Raw genomic sequence first — 19920 nt, forward strand, 5'->3', positions numbered from 1 at the left:
AATACAGTTCTAGAACCAATTGTAAAGCCACTTATTTTAGGGAAGTTTTCTATCTCCTGTGATACAATGAGATTAGTTTGCTGAACTAAAGTCAAACAGCATATGGTTTGTATCTCCTTTGAACACTATTAACTTTAACTTTTGTCACAGAGAACCAACATAAAAATTGAACTTGAGGACTGGATGTAATTTGCTTACCAATTTAGATCCAAAATCTCTGACCATTGTTTTCAACACCTGAGATGTTGGATTTTTCCTTTGGACTGACCTCTTTTAACCCTTAAAATGGTAATAGTCTCATTTCTCTAATGTCGTGTAAAGGAGGTGTGGCTTTAATTAAAAAAAAAAAAAAACTGGCAGCATTTTGACTTGCTGAGAGTTAGTTCAGTATTCCTATAAACTGCAATTGAAAGGCAACTTAGGGTGTGTAAAACATATACAAGACATACTTAATAATTAAAACAAGACATACAGAATATACAACAAACACAGGTAATGACCAGATATCTATGAATATAAAATATCACCAATACCATAGAAGCCCCAGTATTATATCTTACTGTAATTAGTCAAGAAGCACTTTCCTCAGCATTATGATTTTAAAATTCGGGTAGAGAAATGTAGGCCTAGGACACGTGGGTGGCTCAATAGGTTGTCTCTGCCTTCGGCTCAGGTCATGATCTCAGGGTCATGGAGCCCTGGGCTGGAGCCCCACATCGGGATCTCTGGGCAGTGAGGAGCCTGCTTCCCCTTTCTCTCTGCCTGCCTCTCTGCCTACTTGTGATCTCTCTCTCTGTCAAATAAATAAATTAAATCTTTTTTTTTAAAAAGTTTTAAGAATTTTAGAGCTTACATCTAATGAACCCTCTAATCTATCAGTATCAGAAGATTTTTCAGTTTCTTGACCTTTTCTCAATGGAAAATATTATTAATATTTTATGCTACCTCTATTTACTCTTATTTTTTGACCTGTTTACCAATTTCTAAGCTCCCCATTTCTTCTTGTTTCTGAAACTTTTTTAAGGATCATATAACCCTCTTCTGAGCAACAGTCCTTACAAGCATATTTAGTGCGCAACATTTGGTGGTAAACTCTCTCCATTTGTTTTTGTACGACAGTGTTTTATCGATGTTTTTCATTAACTTCTTACATATAGATGTAAAACCTTCATAATAGTTAAAATGATGGTTCAGTGAGCACTGGGATGCACTTCACCTACATTGACCAATTATTTTTCTTTCCCTTTTGCTTTATCTCTACTCAGACAAATGGACAGATGAGAGATATCTGGCATGTCCCTTTTGCAAGCAAAGAAAATCTCTATTATAACCACCTGTTCCCACCAAAGAAATTTGATATTGATGAAATTACATTATATATATTCACTATTATAATTTCCCCCACTTTCCTCGCAATATCTTTAGCAGATGTTGTATTTGCAGATCCAGGAGCCAGTTAAGGATTGTGTATTGAATTTAGTTGCAATGTCTTCCCACTCTTATTAAATCTAGAACCGTCTCCTGCTTTGTATTATATTTGTCTGCTTTTTATGAAATTGATATTTTTTAAGTGTCTAAGCCAGTTAATTTGTAGAATTTCCTATCATCCAGATTTTTTCAAGTTGCTCCATGATGATTAGATCCAAGGGAACCATTTTTGGCATTAAAACATGAGTGATTCTGTTGTCCTTCCTTCTATATATGCACATGTATATGCATGTGTGTACATATATAAAATGAGAGGACTTTCTGGCATGAAAAGATGGGAGTTGTATGCTAAGGATAGTTGTAGAAAGACATTCTGAAGTCAAACATGTGTAAACCATGACCAGATCTCAGAAAATTTCTCTAATTCATGCTTCTAATTTCAGGAGCTTGACCAGGATTAGATGGATAAATGGCTGAGAAAAACCTGCAAGTAAAGAAAAGGTGCAAAATCATATTTGAATATTGTTGCCAGCAAATAGGGATACCTGTTTAATACAGTGGAAACATGTGTTAATATATGTTTCTTAAAATCACACATATTAGAAGTGTATCTTCTATGAGATCTTCATTTTTGAAAATGAATCCATGGCTCACATATCACTTTTTATGTGGTGATTACTTATCAGGGCAGTAGTAGAAATATAGAAAACAATATATCTTTTTTGTGAGTGTTTGCCATAAGAAGTGAACTTAAAAACAGGTGGCTGAAATATAAGAAACTTATTTTAAGAAGTTGCAAAGATTCTCTTTCTGTTCTTGGTCATCTTCTTCTTGGTCCTTTCTAGACTTCAGTAGCCATGACAAAAGAAAATAGCACTGAAATGACTAAATTCTTTCTTCTGGGATTTGGTGCCCTATACAAGTTTTGATACATCCTCTTCATTGTATTTCTGGTCATCTGTGTGACTACTGTGGAATGATCCTACTCATCAAGACAGATTCCAGATTTCAAGCATCTATGTACTTTTTCCTACAACATTTGGCCTTTGTTGATATTTGTTATTCCTCTGTTATCACTTCCAAGAAGCTGCAAAACTTCGTATTAGAAAATAAGTCTATATCATTTGAGGGCTGTGTAATGCAATGATTGTTTTATGCAACATTTGCACTCAGTGACTGCTACGTCCTGGTTGCTATGGCAGTGGACCATTATGTAGCCTTCTGTAACCCACTTCACTATCTCACAAATCATGTCCCAAAGAGCCTGCCCCCGATTGGTAGCTGGTTCATATGTCATGGGTTCAATAAATACTTCTGTGCATACAGGTTTTACATTTTCACTGTACTTCTGCAAATCCAATACCATCAATTACTTTTTCTTTGAAGTCCCCCCAATTCTCGCTTTTTCATACTCTAACATTGACATCAGCATCATGCTCCTTGTCTTTGTAGGATTTAACTTGATGTTCACTGTGTTGGCTGTCATCTTTTCTTACATGTATATCATGGCTGCCATCCTGAAGATGTCTTCTGCTGCAGGAAAGAAAAAAGCCTTCACCACATGTGCCTCCCACCTGATAGCAGTAATTAGTTCCTGTAAAACCCTATCACACATGTACTTGCAGCCTCAGGCTAACAATACCTAGGAGAATATGAAAGTGGCCTCTCTTTTATGGCATTGTGATACCCATTTTGAACCCCCTGATCTATAGCCTGAGAAACAAGGAGGTGGTTTCACTTATTTGTGGAGCATAACAAATAGCCTAGAGGACATGGGGAGTTAGAGAGGAGAAGGGAGTTGGGGGGAATTGGAAGGAGAGGTGAACCATCAGAGACTATGGACTCTGAAAAACAATCTGAGGGTTTTGAAGGGGCAGAGGGGGGGAGGTCAGGGTACCAGGTGGTGGGTATTATAGAGGGCACAGATTGCATGGAGCACTGGGTGTGTTGCAAAAATGATGAATACTGTTATGCTGAAAATAAAAAATAAATTAAAAATAAAATAAAATAAGCTCTAAAAGTGATGAAGAAAAAGTTCTTCTAGGCTGGACCCAAGTTTTTAAAATCAGCACATCAGAGCATCAGGTAGGGATATTTGACCATTGTGTAATGTTTCTAAAGTTGGGAACACATTCACGTCTTAGGCCAATGCTTTTCAATAGGTAAGTTCTTAAGATGCAAGAAATATGGTAACATCTCTTGGAACTAATTTCCCCCTGAATAGAGTTTGAGAAATATGTCTCAGACTTTCCATATTTTATTGAGATTATTTAAAATATTAAAAAGTATGCACAGACTTCATAAAGTATTTAGTTGCTTGAAATATATTTCAGATGTATTCTTAAAGACTAGAAAACCTCAGTTTTGTAGATAATCAATATTAAAATTGAAGTTCATTATTTTCCTTTCACTTAAATGACTTTCCTAAATTATTTACAAAGAAACTTTTCATATGTTCTGTTCCAATTATTGTATAAGCATGAATGTAAAATAAATGCACTATTTTGTAAAATCCCTTGTGACTCTGGCTATACTTCCTACTTAATAGTTCCATATTAGTTACATTCTCTAGTATTTGAAAACACTTATTTCTTATGTGATTATGACTTATGTTTGTCATTAGTTACCCTCTTCATTCCAAATCCATCTCTTTCTTGCATAAGGTAAGGAAACTTCCAGAAATATTTTCTATATCTCTCCCTACTTAAGATAGAAAAACTAGAATGTAGATTGATCCAAAAACCTAAACAATTCACTTATGAAAGGGCATCAATCATTTTAATCTAGAAAAATAACTTTAAACCATAGGAATTCAATGAGAAGTTGAAGGGAGTCCAAGAGCCTTTTGAATCAGGAAGATAAGCTGTTACCAGAAGTGCTTAAGTAAGTAGATTGAGGTCAAATGATGGGAACCACCACATGAATCTAAAGAGGCCATGCTAGTTACATGAAAAAACAAGTTTCACATGAAAATTACACCAGACAGACTAATGATCTGTCAGAAAATGTATTGTTAAGTAAAGCAGAAAGAAACAGAAAAAAAAAAAGAGAAGAAGAAATATTTTTCAAATATGATATTTTGCATCCATCCTGAAAGAAGAGAAAAAATTAACCTGGAGTCGATGTGGGATGACCCGAGTCTTCCCAGCAAAGACTCCACGTAAAGGAGGAGACCTTCTATAAAGGGAAGGTCTGAGTACCTTCAGAGACCAGGATCAGGATCAGTTGCTAAAGAGTCATTAGCAAATTAGACAGAGGGTGCCCTGAGACCCTGGAAAATCAGAGACTAATGTACAATATGGTGTCTATTGTTAAAATACTATATTGTATATTAGAAATTTGCTAAGGAGGCAGAAAAAGGAAAATTGTAATCATATAAAGTGACGGATATGTCAATGAGTTTGATTGTGGTGATCATTTTACAATGAATACTTATGTCAAAATATCAAGATGTACATTTCAAATAAAATAAACTTTGCCATGTATACCTCAGTAAAGCTGGAGGGGAAAGATGATGAAACAAAAACTTGGTACATTTTGGGAAGTCTAAATGGCCAAGTTGGAAATAGGGTGCAAAATGGAGAGTCACAGAGTACTCTGCATTCAATTACCAAGGTGAAAGAAATCCCAAAAGGAAATAAGTTCTGTGACACATGGACATAAGCAATGAAATCTGTGAAATTTATATGAAGAAAGAAATGGTTGATCTGGGCTGTGACAGGGAATGGTAAGGGATTGTTAGCACTTATCCAAAAGAAAAACTTCCCTTTCCCCATATAGAGTAGTAATGGTCTGATACATAATCATACATTGTTTCATCAGTCGCCAGCTACACCTTATTGTTTCATAAATCATCAACAGCCCATGATTTAAAGGGTGTTTCAGGTCTGGCAACTGTCTCTAAAACATTATGATAGAAACTCAATTAGTCAACCAAAATTTGAAGTTGATGATGAGCAAGATGACTAACTTTACAGAAAATATTAGTCTATACCAAGATGGAAGAAAATATAGCATCACACACAAAAATTTGGAACAAGAAAGACACAAAGAAAAGAATACCTACAGAAGCTGAAAGACAAATTGTCTACTCACCTCCTGCTGCAAAATGTAGCTGGTTGTCCATTCTCCTTTTACTCCTGCTTTGTGTAGAAGATGATGCAGTCAGGTAAGAAGATATTACACTTCTCAGCTTTCTTTGTAGCTAGGATGGCATATGTCTTAGTTTGTTTTCCTGGGATACGTACTTGGGTAAAGATAACATATGCAGGAGGTGTGAAGAATTAACCATAACCTAAAGAGCAGTCTAGTCTATGTCTTCAGCTACTGGGGTGATCTGTAAGCCCCTGGAATATCATTCCTGACAGGGGTGTCTTTGTTTTCCTGGAGAATTTGGCCACTGAACAACCTAACATTGTGATTTATCATAGAAGCTTTGAGACACGCCTCATTAGTTCTAACGTTCAGAGAGACTTGGGGGCTAAAGCTGAGAAGGAGAGATCAGCCACATGAAAAATATGTCATACCTATAACCACAAAGAATCTGGATATTAAAGGTGAGTCTCCCAGGTCAGCAGTACTCCATGTGTGTTGCTACATGTTGATGTTCTGAGGATGATGGAATTTTTGTGTTTGGATCCTCACAAAATTTGCCCTATGCATTTCTTCCTTTGGCTACTTTTAACTTGTATCTTTTTATTATAGTTAAACTAAAATTATATGTAGAGTTCTTTCCTGATGTGTTAGCCAGTTTGGACTCTTTTACAAATTACCATAGACTGAGTGGCTTCTAAAAGACAGAAATTTGGTTCTGGAAGTTAGAAGTCTGAGATCAAGGTGTCACCATGGTCAGAGAACCACCTTCTGGATGGCAGACTGCCAACCTCTGCTGTGTCCTCAATGATAGAAAAAGATCTAGAGAGCCCTCTGGGGTCTCTTCTATAAAAGCATGAATCCCACTCATCAGGCTACACCCTCGAGATGTGCCTCCTCCAAAACCTTCACCAACTGATACCATCACATTGAAGATTAGGATTTTGACAGAAGGATTTGGAGGGACACAAACATTCAGTCCAAATCACCAGAGTTCAGTGTGTCATTCTAATGAATTGCCAAGCCTGAGGGTAATTGTGGAAAAGCCCCCACATTTGTAACCAGCTGCAAATGAAGGTGGTCCTAGGGACCCCTGGACTTTTGACTGGTGTCTGAAGTGACATCAGTCCAATGGGAACGGTTTTCCCACACTGTGCAATTTGCTAACCTTTTGGGTGGGAGTTATCCCAAGCAACAGAGAGCAGGAAGCATGAGATATAGAAAAACAGAAGTAAGGAAAGGGCAAATAACTTAGCTGACTTATACCCTGGAAACTAGAACTCAGTCTCAGTCCCTGAAGGACAAGACTGTTATTCAATCCTTCTGCCCCATTGCATGGAGGTCACCCAAGGTCATCCTCAGGCTTCAGAGACATTCCTGAGGTAGAGAAGCAGAGAGACACTATAGGAAACCCTCACTAGTAACACACACAGCGCTGTCCACTACAGATGCATGAAATCAAATAGCTGAGGAGATGTAGTACAAGACACTGAGACCTCTGCTACCCATACAACACATTTCCAGCCAGTGAGATGTGAGGGGAAATCTGCTGGATTGGGGGAAAGCTTGCATTTTCCTAATAAAGAGTATATATTTGTATTCATATTCATATACACAAATATATGCTTGTCACCCTACCTTCCTGGATCCTTTTTTCTGCTTTGAAAGGAATGTGATATCTAGAAACTATAGTAGGCAGGTCAGACTGTGAGGCAACCAGCACATGGGAAAGATTAAGCAAATTAGAAAAGTGCAAGTCAATTAATGACTGAAAAGAATAGTTTGACCTATGACTAGTTTTACTTGAGTTTTTAGAAAATGAGAAGCTACTAACGTCATCATCTGTCAATTTAATTTGGGGGGAAAATATGACAGACAATAAGAAAATGAAATGCCAAGTTTGACTAAGCTTATTTTAACTGGTTGGTGAACTCAATTTCAAATTTATAAGATGGATTTGGGTTCAATATTTTGGTTTTATTTTTCTAAATCTCTAATATAATTGCCTCTGTGTGTATTCTTTTAGATTAAGGTGTGATTTTCAAATACAAATGTATTTTACCCAAATTTTCATGGTAAAGGAAATGCCTCCATAGGTTTTCTTTCAAAATGTTACATGACAATTATGATTATTATTTTATCTACTATATTTTTATTTTATTAGAACTCAAATCAGCAAAAATAGAATACTTAAAAATTTGAGATCAATCATGTCAAATAGAATTAAATAATTCCAGACAAATATTGTTACTTTTTCTATGTAAAAAAAAAAAAAAAGGAAAGTACAAGTCAAAACCTCCAAACTATGGTTATAAAGGAAAAATAAGTCTCTGTTTTGTGAGCCAAAGTAAATTGTTTTTTTTTTTTTCTACCAGGAGTAGAACACATTCCTAAGTGAGACATTTGTCATGCAACAAGTAATATCGAATGTCGATTCACCATCATCACTAGCCATGAGGGAAATACAAATCAAGACCACATTGAGATACCACCTTACACCAGATAGAATGGCCAAAATTAGCAAGACAGGAAACAACGTGTGTTGGAGAGGATGTAGAGAAAGGGGAACCCTCTTACACTGTTGGTGGGAATTCAAGTTGGTGCAGCCACCTTGGAGAACAGTGTGGAGATTCCTCAAGAAATTAAAAATAGAGCTTCCCTATGACCCTGCAATTGCACTCCTGGGTATTTACCCCAAAGATACAGATGTAGTGAAAAGAAGGGCCATCTGTACCCCAATGTTTATAGCAGCAATGGCCATGGTCGCCAAACTGTGGAAAGAACCAAGATGCCCTTCAGTGGATAAATGGATAAGGAAGATGTGGTCCATATACACTATGGAGTATTATGCCTCCATCAGAAAGGATGAATACCCAACTTTTGTAGCAACATGGACGGGACTGGAAGAGAGTATGCTGAGTGAAATAAGTCAAGCAGAGAGAGTCCATTACCATATGGTTTCACTTATTTGTGGAGCATAACAAATAGCATTGAGGACAAGGGGAGATGGAGAGGAGAAGGGAGTTGGGGGAAATTGGAAGGGGAGGTGAACCATCAGAGACTATGGACTCTAAAAAACAATCTGAAGGTTTTGAAGAGGCGGCAGGGTGGGAGGTTGGGGAACCAGGTGGTGGGTATTAGGGAGGGCACAGATTGCATGGAGCACTGGGTGTGGTGCAAAAACAATGAATTTTCATGATGAAAATAAATAAATGAATATGTTACATGACAATTATGACGATTATTTTATCTACTATATTTTTATTTTATTAGAACTCAAATCAGCAAAAATAGGATACTTAAAAATTTGAGATCAATCATGTCAAATGAAATTAAATAATTCCAGACAAATATTGTTACTTTTTCTATGTAAAAAAAAAAAAAAAAAAAGGAAAGTACAAGTCAAAACCTCCAAACTGTTGTTATAAAGGAAAAATAAGTCCCTGTTTTTGTAAGCCAAAGTAAATTGTGGGGTTTTTTTCTACCAGGAGTAGAACACATTCCTAACAGACATTTGTCATGCAACAAGTAATATCAAATATCAATTCACCATCATCACTAGCCATCAGGGAAATACACATCAAAACCACAGGGAGATACCACCTTACACCAGTTAGAATGGCCAAAATTAACAAGAACGAAAACAACCAATGTTGGAGAGGATGTGAAGAAAGGGGAACCCTCTTACACTGTTGGTGGAATGCAAGCTGGTACAGCCACTCTGGAAAACCGTATGGGTGTTCCTCAAGATGTTAAAATTAGAACTACCCTACAACACACTATTGCACCACCAGGCATTTATTCCAAAGATACAGATGCAGTGAAAAGAAGGGGCACCTGTACCCCAATGTTCATAGCAACAATGCCCACAATAGCCAAATGGTGGAAGGAGTCAAGATGCCCTTCAACAGATAAATGGATAAAGATGTGGTTCATATGCACAATGGCATGTTACTCAGTCATCAGAGAGGATGAATATCTACCATTTGCATGGACATGGAGGGAAATGGAGGGTCTTATGCTAAGCCAAATAAGTCAAGCAGAGAAAGACAGTTACCATATGGTTTCACTCATATGTGGAACATAAGGAATAGCACAGAAAACCACAGGGGAAGGAAGAAAAAACTAAGTGGAAAGAACTCAGAGAGGGACACAAACTATAAGAGACTCTGGACTCCAGGAAACAAACTGAGGATTGCATAAGGGAGGGAGTTGAGTGGATGGGGTAACCAGGTGATGGGTATTAAAGAGGCTCATCACAACATGTATTGTGATGAGCACTGGGTGTTATACACAACTAATGAATCATTGAACACCACATCAAAAACTAATGCTGTACTATATGTTGGCTAACTGAACATAATAATAATAAAAAATATATATGTTTACATAGTAGTAACCCTCTTTGTCACATTATGGGCCTATGCCCCTAAATTAAGACTAGCTTTGTTTTGTTTTTTTTTTTTTCAGATAACCATGTATTTTGCTGATTATGGTGACAAGGTCAACTTTCTGGATCTAAACACAGATTCTTAGACATATTAAAAAATTGTTCAACCTGGGGTGCCTGCAGGGTTCAGTTGATTATTGACTCTTAGTTTCTACTCAGGTCATGATCTCTTGGGTCCTGAGACTGAGCCCCACCTCTGGCTCCGCACTCAGTGGGGAGTCATCCTAGAGATTCTCTCCCGCTCCCCCTCGCCACACTCACTCTCAAATAAATAAATCTTTTTCAAAAACTTGTTCAACCTGATTTATAACAAAAAAAATTTTTAAAGAGTTTTATAACAAGGCAACACACACACACACACACACACATCCCTAATGCCAGTACCATGAATTCAATCTATCCTTTCTAGAAAGCTTAAAAGTTTTCAGCAGAAAATAACTACAACTGTTGTTTATTCCAATCCAACTCAGCCCCCGGAATCTCAGATTCTTGAGGGAGCTAATATTGATCCCTTAGGCCCTAGCTATAAACTCCCCAATTAGAAGAAAGCACACAGAAAGACCCTGGAGGCAATCAGCCAGCACCGGCTGCAGAAGGAGAATTTGGAGGCAACTCTGGTGTAAGTAAAACAAAGCAAATCCCATTTTTCAAAATCAGCCACATATCATCCCACTGAGTGCTAGAAATGTTTCACCCAAGACCATGGATAAGCTCTTCATCCCTGGTGATCTAATGGCACTGGAAGAAGGGACCTGAAGATTAAAAAAGAATAAATAAATGAAAGCTATTTTCATACATTATTTGCATGGGCTATTATGACCAATTCTGAGTAACCATTCGATGCCAGGCCCTCACTTTGTCAGATCATTACAAGCAGCCTTTACTTCTTTCTCTTCCTCTTCCTTTTTAAGATTTTTTTTATTTATTTGACAGACAGAGATCACAAGTAGGCAGAGAGGCAGGCAGAGAGAGAGGAGGAAGCAGGCTCCCTCCTGAGCAGAGAGCCTGATGCAGGGCTTGATTCCAGGACCTGAGATCATGACCTGAGCCAAAGGCAGAGGCTTAACCCACTGAGACACCCAGGCGCCCCTTCCTCTTCCTTCTTAAAACAGTTAAAGCTATCTCAAAAAGAAAAGGTGCTGATGTTTTTATGTTTAAAGACTTTCTCTCTCCACTCCCATGCCCAGGGATAACCACTAAACATTTGTTATGGATCCTTCTTGAGCTTTTTCATGGATAAAGAAAGTGAGAAAAAGAGAGAATGGATGTGAATAAATGTTTAATTTTTAACAGAGTCCATACTTGGGGCACTTGGTCAGTTAAGTGTCTGACTCTTTTTTTTTTTTTTTTAAGATTTTATTTATTTATTTGACAGAGAGAGAGAGACAGCAAGAGTGGGAACACAAGCAGGGGTGGGGTGGGAGAGGAAGAAGCAGTCTCCATGCTGAGCAGGGAGCCTAAGTTGGGGCTCGGTCCCAGGACCCTGGGATCATGACCTGAAACAAAGGCAGAAGCTGAATGACTGAGCCATCCTGGTGCCTCAAGTGTCTGACTCTTGATTTTGGCTCAGGTCATATCTCAGGATCTTGGGATCTAGCCATGTGGGGCTCCTTGCTCAGTGAGAGTCTGTTGGAGATTCTCTCTCCCTCACTCTCTCCCCCTACCCCTGCTCCATTCTCAAATAAGTAAAGAAATCTTTTTTTTTTTTTTTAAGTGTCCATGCTTTACGTCTTACTCTGCAGATTGCTTTGCTCATTTAACAATATGACAGGAGCACCTTTCTATAAGAGCCCCATATTTTCATCACACTTTTTGGATCCCACAATATGAATCTATTATTTATTTAGCTCTATTTCCAAATTTTTGTTTTACAAAAATGTTACACTGTTATAATAAAAAGTATGACCTTCTAAGCAATTCTGTGCTCCTATCTTATAGACAATGGAACTGGGGCCAAGGAGAGTTACATACACACTTTGTCTCTATGGTGTGACCACAATTCAACCCAGGTCAGCCTATTTCCTTTCTACCACATGGTACTGAATATAAAGGATGCTTCAGAAGCACCAGGGTTCTGTATGGGTTAATCATGCTCATAATACTCAAATACTTTTGGTAGGGGTGTGTCCCTTGTTCTGGTTTTTCATAGCTCTTGAAAATTGCTATGAAAATTGTCCCCCAATATGTCATATGTTTTATTTAAATTCAAGATGATTAACCTGATATTAATCTCACAAAACAAACTGAGGGTTGCTGGGGGGAGGGGGTTTGGGAGAAGGGGGTGGGATTATGGACATTGGGGAGGGTATGTGCTTTGGTGAGTGCTGTGAAGTGTGTAAACCTGGCGATTCACAGACCTGTATCCCTGGGGATAAAAATATATGTTTATAAAAAATAAAAAATTAAAAAAAAAATCAAAAAAAAAAAAGATGATTAACCTGAAATGGTAAATGTCATTACACTATCAAGATTTTAAGTTGAATGGACCCATGACCAATTCTATCTTCCTCTGACAAGTGCATTTATGTACTGGTGCAAACTCCTTGAAAAAACTGCACTTCAACCCCTACCCCTCACTAAATATTGAAAAGGATTATTTCTTTTTCCATCACTACAGAGTTAAGCCACCCTATTTATTCCTCATGATATTTGGAAGAACCAGACTGCCCAGGAAACATTAACAACAGGTTTAGTGTGTTATACTCCCCACCACTAAAGTCACAGTCTGATCTAAAACTATCTCATCTCAGATCTACAGCTCTGCCTGACATTACTGATACCAAGGTACAGGAGCTTTCTACTGATGTCTTGAGGTTGTGGCTTTTCCTTGTGAGGGACTTCTGTTATTGCATAGTACTTAAGGTGCATGAAAATATATTTAAGATAATGTAACAACCATCCATGGAGCCACCATCTAACTTCTGCAGCTTCCTTCTTATTACTTAGCAATCCATTTGAGAAATATAACCCTGTGGATGTTGTGACACTAATTTACTAAATTTTCACTGATTTACTTAATAGTTAACATTTTTTCTATGATCAACAAAGCTTCTTGTGTGTGTATGAATATATTTATATACATACATATATATACTTATATATTTAAGTTGTATATGATATTATATAATATATATTATATAATATGTATAACATATCTTAGGTAATATATGTTATACTATATAATATCTTACACACACATATATATGGTGTAACGTATATATATATGTGTGTGTGTGTGTGTGTGTATATATATGATTGGTTATGTGGTCAAGAACTTCTCTAGAATATGAACCTATGATGGAAATTTTGGAAGGCATATATTTAATTCTACTAATATTTCCGAAGTTGCCTCCAACATGATCTTGCTAATTTACCTTCTCAGCAGAAATATATGACTCCATAGCTTCACCAGAACTTGGCGTTTTAAACTGAGAAATGCAACACTATATTTCAATACAGAATTAATACACAATTATCAGATTACTAGTGAGTTGTGTGTATTTTCTCTTTTGTTTCTTAAAAAGGCATTCTCTTACTAAAGAGAATGTTTATAGATTTTATTTATTTTTATTTAAATTCAATTAGCCTACATATAGTACTACATCATTAGCTTCGGATGCAGAGTTCAACAACTCATCAGCTGCGAGTAGCACCCAGTGCTCATCACACCACGTGCCCTCCTTAATGCCCATCACCCAAATACCTAACCCTAACCCCCCCACCCACCTCCCCTCCAGAAATCCTCAGTTTAAGAGTCTCTCATTGGCTTTTCTCTCTCTCTGATGACTTCCCATTCTGCTGAGTGAAATAAATCAATCAGGGAAAGACAATTATCATATGGTTTCACTTATATGTGGAATATAAGAAATGATACAAGGATCATAGGGGAAGGGATGGAAAACTGAATGGGAAGTCATCAGAGAGAGTTGTATTTTCCTATTTTTGTTGACCATTTAGGTTTTCTTCCTATAATTACCCCAACTAGATATTTTGTAGATTTTTCCCGTGGGATAATTTATAGAAATTCTTTATTTATACTGGATGATAATCCCTTAACATTTGTATGTACTGCAAACAAATTTACCTAAGTGAATTCTAGTCATTATTTAGTCTTTTCTCTTTTATAATGTTGGCATTTTTAATTTAGATATGGTTGCATTTTCAATGTTTTATTTTTTGTTCATTCAATGTTTTATTTTTTGTCCTGTTTAAATATTTTTCTGTATATCTCAAGCATGGATATTTTGTTGTTTTATTCTCAAAGCCTTACAATTCAAATCTTTAATCCACTTGGAAATTATTTTTGTAAAATGTAAAGTACAAATACAATATCTTTCTCATGTGTATAAACATTTATAGCTCCCGTTTATTGGACCATTTTTCACTCAAGTACATTCTCTTGGTTTCATACATCAAGTTTCCAGTAGACCTGTGGACTTATTTATTATGTCTTTTTATCAAGTCCATCGGCCCATTTGTCCTCATATCATACCATACCATAATGTCTTTATTATTACCACTTCTTAGTAAATTCTGATATCTGAGAGAATAAGTTCTCACCTTGTTGTCCTTTAAAAAACTTGTCTTGGGAGGGGGGTAGGGAGACAGTGGTGGGGTTATGGACATTAGGGAGGGTATGTGCTATGGTGGGTGCTGTGAAGTGTGTAAACCTGGCAATTCATAAACCTGTACCCCTGGGGCTAATAATACAATATATGTTTATTTAAAAATTATTTTAAAAAATAAATAAAAATTTAAAACTTGTCTTAACTTTTTTAGATCTTTTCCCTCCCATATAAATATTAGAATAACTGGATTAAGTTGTATGTAAAATTCTTTCAAAATTTGGTTGGAATTACGTGGAATTTATAGATTAATATGGGGGGAAATGTAATGTTTATAATATTGAGTTCCTCTCCATGATCCTGGTCTGTGTTTGGGTCTTCTCTAAGCCTTTAAATAAAGTTATATCTCAATAAGGTCACGAACATTCTTTCTTAGATGTATGTCTATGTACTTTATTTTTGATGTTATTGTAATATGAATTTTAAATAACATTTTTAATATTTCTGGTGAATAGAAATACACTTGCTTTTTATATATTAAACTACTATATTTTTTCCTCCTTTTTTTAAGATTTTATTTATTTGTCAGTGAGAGAGAGAGAGAGCACAAGCAGGGGGAGCAGCAGGCAGAGGGAGAAGCAGACTCCTCTGAGCAAGAAGCCTGATGTAGAACTAAAGTCCAAGACCCTGGGATCATGACCTAAGCTGAAGGCAGACACTTAACCAACTGAGCCACCCAGGTGCCCCTGTATATTAAACCACTATTGAGTAACTTCATTAGTCTCGCTAAGAATTTATCTGTGAAGTCTACAGGATTTTTTGTAGAGACAATTACATTATCTAAAAATAGTGAGAGCTGTGTTTCTTTCTCATTTTCATTTTACCTTTCATGTCTTCTGCATTTTGTCCTGGCTTCCAGAAAAATACTAAACAGATTCAGCCATAACAAGCATTTTTGTCTTGTTCTTTAATTTATAGGCATTGCATCTCATAATTTAAGAATAAATATAATATTTAGTGCAGCAATGTGTTTCTTACCTATTTTCATGTTTGCTCTAGTTGACCATGAAAATTTATTGAATACATGCATTTATTGAAATAATTGTCCTGTATCTATTGAGAAAATCATAGAACTTTTTAAAGAATATATTAATATGGCAAATTATATCAATAAAATTTTCAGTATTAAAAAATGCTTTCATTCCCTAGATGAATACAAATAAGTCTTGATTACTGATGGAAAATACCTTTTCCCTCCTCCTGATGCTTTTTTCCTTCAAGGAAATCTGTTTATATAATCATAGACTCTCTCCATTTTATCCACTAAGTTCCTAAAAAGGTGGCATGATATATCTGATTGGTAAAACAGATATATCTGGAATGCTTTGCTCTGCCCTTATTCTCAGCAGCAGCCAGCCCATGGAATTCCATACTCCCTGCATTCGAGATGCATGTTTCCACCACATACAAGATGCATGCTCCTGTCACTGCCGTGAAGACTGGGTGGGAAAACTCTCTGCTTATGGCATTCATTGGCAACAAATAACTTGACTAATAATTTTTTGGAGTGCCTGGCTGGCTCAGTCGATGGGGCATGGGACTCTTGATCTCATAGCTGTTGAGTTGGAGCCCCACATTGGATGTAGAGATTACTAAAAAATAAATTAATAAGCTTAAAATTTCCCCCTGGTGTCCAAAGGTGAAATTATGGTCCCCTTACAGACACTATCTTTCATTTACCAATTTGTTCAAATCCTGGAAAAGGAAGAGAATAGCTATTATGAAGAGCCTTTTTGAGACCCTAGAAATTGTTTTTTTTTTAATACATGGATGGATTTGTTCAATGAATGTGTATTCATTGAACATTAGATGCAAACATCTAAATTTTGCCTCTAAATTCATAAATAAGTTTGGTTCCAATTTTCTTTTCTCATATTTTACTTATTTTGGTTCCAATGTTATATTGATATGAATTGGAGAATGTTCTTTACGGTGATTTTCAGAAACAGTTTGTATAATATTAGAATTAGTTGTTCCGAAATGTTTGATCGGACTTTCCTGTAACATAACAGGGACAAGTGTTTGTGTGAGTAAATTTTAAAATTGCAAGTAAAATCATTTAATGTTTTAAAAATATTTAAATATTTCACATGTGCATACACACACACACACACACACACACACACACACACACCAACTATTATCACCCTTTATCCACTTAATCTTATTTCAAATAAAAAATATCAAGTAAAAACAAAATAACTTTTTCAAATTATGTGGATGAAATAAAATATGGTTCAACAAATACCATGTAGCAGCAAACAAGTATAAAATGGAAATTAAGTTTTATTATTATGTATGACTCTCCTGGCTGAATGAACAGAGGCAAGAATGAGCTTTATTCAATTGTTTTTTTTTTTTCAAAAGAACAAACCAAAAGGCAAAAAAAAAAAAGATGAATAATTATTTTAAATTTAAAGATTTTTGGTCTATGAAGAATACTATAGACAAAGTTAATAGATAATGGAATGTGAGGAAACCTTTGTCAACAACAAAGTTTTCAAATCTATATATAAAAAAGAAGCATCCCAATTACTTTAATTTTAAAGTTCTGAATAAACTTTATAATTGAGTGGTTAATCGGAATCTAGTTTATTTCAGAAGAGATTTTTCTCCATGTTACTCTTTCAAGCCTCACCTTTTCCTTATCTAGTTAAATTGCAACTGTAAGACCTACTGTTAAGCTACATTTATCTAGCTACCTTAAGGAGTCAATATCTTCTTGCAATGGAACATAAATGCTTATTTTTCTCCAAACATTATCATGTACAACAGAATCTCCTTGGGTTATTTTTTTCTTAAGAATATATTTATTTAATAAAAATTAAAAAAAAAAAAAAGAAGCATCCCTCCATGAATTAACTCACAGAGATACTGAGAAAAAATGACTCCAAAATTCTAAGAAAAATATTATATAATGATCAAATTCATTTCTGGTTAGGAAAAAAAACATTAAAATGGAAATGTCTGAAAGGAAGAGATTGTACTAGAAACATCTTGCATTGGGAGGCAATAAAAACGGTATTTAGCTTTTTGAAAAAAAATGGAAATGTCACTTTAAAACTATTTTTCTGGTATGAAAAATGTTAACAAAATACCAATGATGTTCACAAAAAAGGAAGGGTATGAGGACCCTGATGTACAATTAAGAGAAATATACACTGGTACATCTGTTATGCAATGTGATCTGGAAAAATGTGGTTAAGTTAAATGTATGCATACCCTAAGATTCAAATGTTTGTCCCCAGAAAAAAATTTCACAGTGAAGTATTTGTAGTGTAGAACCTACTCTCCATTGCTAGGAAAGCAGATAGGCAAATTATGGTATATGGATACCATAGAGTAGTGTTACTCAGTGTGTGGTGCCTGGACCAGCACCAGTCGTTGAACTCTCTGTTTCCACTTTATGACATGGTAACTATTGAAGTGAGATAGAGCATCTAAAAAAATTACAGAATTTTGACAATGCTGAGAATTTTTTATTGCTATAAACAAAAATATTGGTCCACAACATAAATTTTACAAAAAAAAAAAAAATGGCCCTTTACCATAGATAACTTGATAAACACTTGCATACAAGACTACTTGGGCATGAATTCATTGTGGCCAGAGCAGAATTGCTAAGGATGCAGAAAGAATAAGATGAGAATACAGAAATAAATTAGAGCAAAATCATACAGAAATGCATGGGTAACTCAAGATTTTCACAGATAATAATTCATATTTATGTAAACTGGCATTTGTGAATTAAAATGTACACAGCATAGAAGAAAGCGTAATTTTTAAAAGAATGTTTTTATATGTTCTCTAATTGATATATTTAAGAAATACATATAAGAAAAGCTTAAATTCTTAATATAATTTAGAAGTCAGTTTGTACCCTGAGAACAAAGAAAATGATCCCTGGCAATTTCCCCCAAAGTATAGATCTAAGTTTTCTAAGTCAGATGTCAAGGTATATGGACTTTAAATGCAGAGTCACTTATCCCACAGAAATATCCACTGACTCCACTGCGAAACCAAATATTAAATCATTGCCAATTTCAGAATTAGTTAAAGGATCACATGATCTTAGATTTCTCTGCTCTTCTTTCCTAGCAGCTTTTCAGCTGATACTTAATCTTTGCCAGCCATGGAACAAAACAATGGCACCGAAGTAACTGAATTCATTCTCCTGGGATTTGCTGGTCAACACAAGTCTTGGTATATCCTCTTCACTGTATTTCTAGTGATCTATCTGGCCACCCTGGTGGGGAATATGGGGATGATCCTACTCATCAAGAGTGACTCTTGCCTTCACACCCCAATGTACTTCTTCCTCCAACACTTGGCATTTGTTGATCTCTGCTACACCTCCGCTATCACTCCCAAGATGCTGCAAAACTTTGTCGAAACAGAGCAATCCATCTCATTCACAGGATGTATGGTGCAATTACTAGTCTATGGTGCCTTTGCAACAATTGACTGCTACATCCTGGCCGCAATGGCAGTGGACCGCTATGTGGCCATCTGCAACCCACTCCGCTATCCAACGGTCATGTCCCAGGCAGTCTGCCTTCAACTCCTGGTTGGTTCCTACTTCCTAGGCTTCCTGAATGCCTCTGTAAACACGAGTTTTACTTTCTCATTGAACTTCTGCAAATCCAATAAAATTAACCACTTTTTCTGCGATGAACCCCCACTTCTTGCCCTCTCGTGCTCCAACATTGACTTCAACACCATGCTACTAACTATCTTTGTGGGGTTTAACTTGATGTTCACTGTGCTGGTGGTCCTCTTTTCCTACATATATATCCTGGTTGCCATCCTGAAGATATCAACTGCTGTAGGGAGGAAAAAAGCCTTCTCCACATGTGCCTCTCACCTGACAGCAGTCACTGTGTTCTATGGGACTCTTTCTTATATGTACCTGCACCATGGCACCAAGGAGTCTCAAGAGCAGGAAAAAGTGGCTTCCGTGTTTTATGGCATTATAATCCCCATGTTAAACCCCCTCATCTACAGCCTGAGAAACCAAGATGTAAAGGAAGCCCTAAAAGGGATTGGAAAGAAGTCTTTCTAGTTTGAACTTTGATTTCTAACTCAACATCGTTCAACAGCAAACCAACAGTTCTCTCTTATTTCAGCAACAGATGTCACAAATGATTGTGAGATACAAAGTCATTCCTTAGTTATATCAACAGCATCTGAAAAATATTGGAAAAACATGTCAAATTAACAACAGATAAGTTTCTAATTCATGTGTTTCTTACAGAGAAAGAATCTGAAAAGAGTATCTTTGATGTTGTTTTTGTGTATTTTGAAAACCCCTCTTTTCATATACCC

At 36.1% G+C, this 19920-nt stretch overlaps 1 protein-coding gene and 1 pseudogene across 2 annotated transcripts; both read left to right on the top strand.

The window, feature by feature from the left end:
- The first annotated feature begins 2285 nt into the window (after positions 1-2285).
- Positions 2286-3183, top strand: LOC309840396 (olfactory receptor 5AK2-like; annotated as a pseudogene). Its single transcript has one exon. The product of its transcript is annotated as an olfactory receptor 5AK2-like (transcript).
- A 15544-nt stretch (positions 3184-18727) lies between these two features.
- Positions 18728-19657, top strand: LOC309872946 (putative olfactory receptor 5AK3; the record flags this gene model as incomplete). Its single annotated transcript, XM_082747912.1, has 1 exon — positions 18728-19657. The coding sequence occupies one exon, from the start codon at positions 18728-18730 to the stop codon at positions 19655-19657; it is 930 nt and encodes a 309-aa protein (XP_082604038.1).
- Between the last annotated feature and the right edge of the window lie 263 nt (positions 19658-19920).

Source organism: Mustela nivalis (assembly GCF_964662115.1).
Source record: "Mustela nivalis genome assembly, chromosome: 9".
NCBI classification, from domain to species: Eukaryota; Metazoa; Chordata; class Mammalia; order Carnivora; family Mustelidae; genus Mustela; species Mustela nivalis.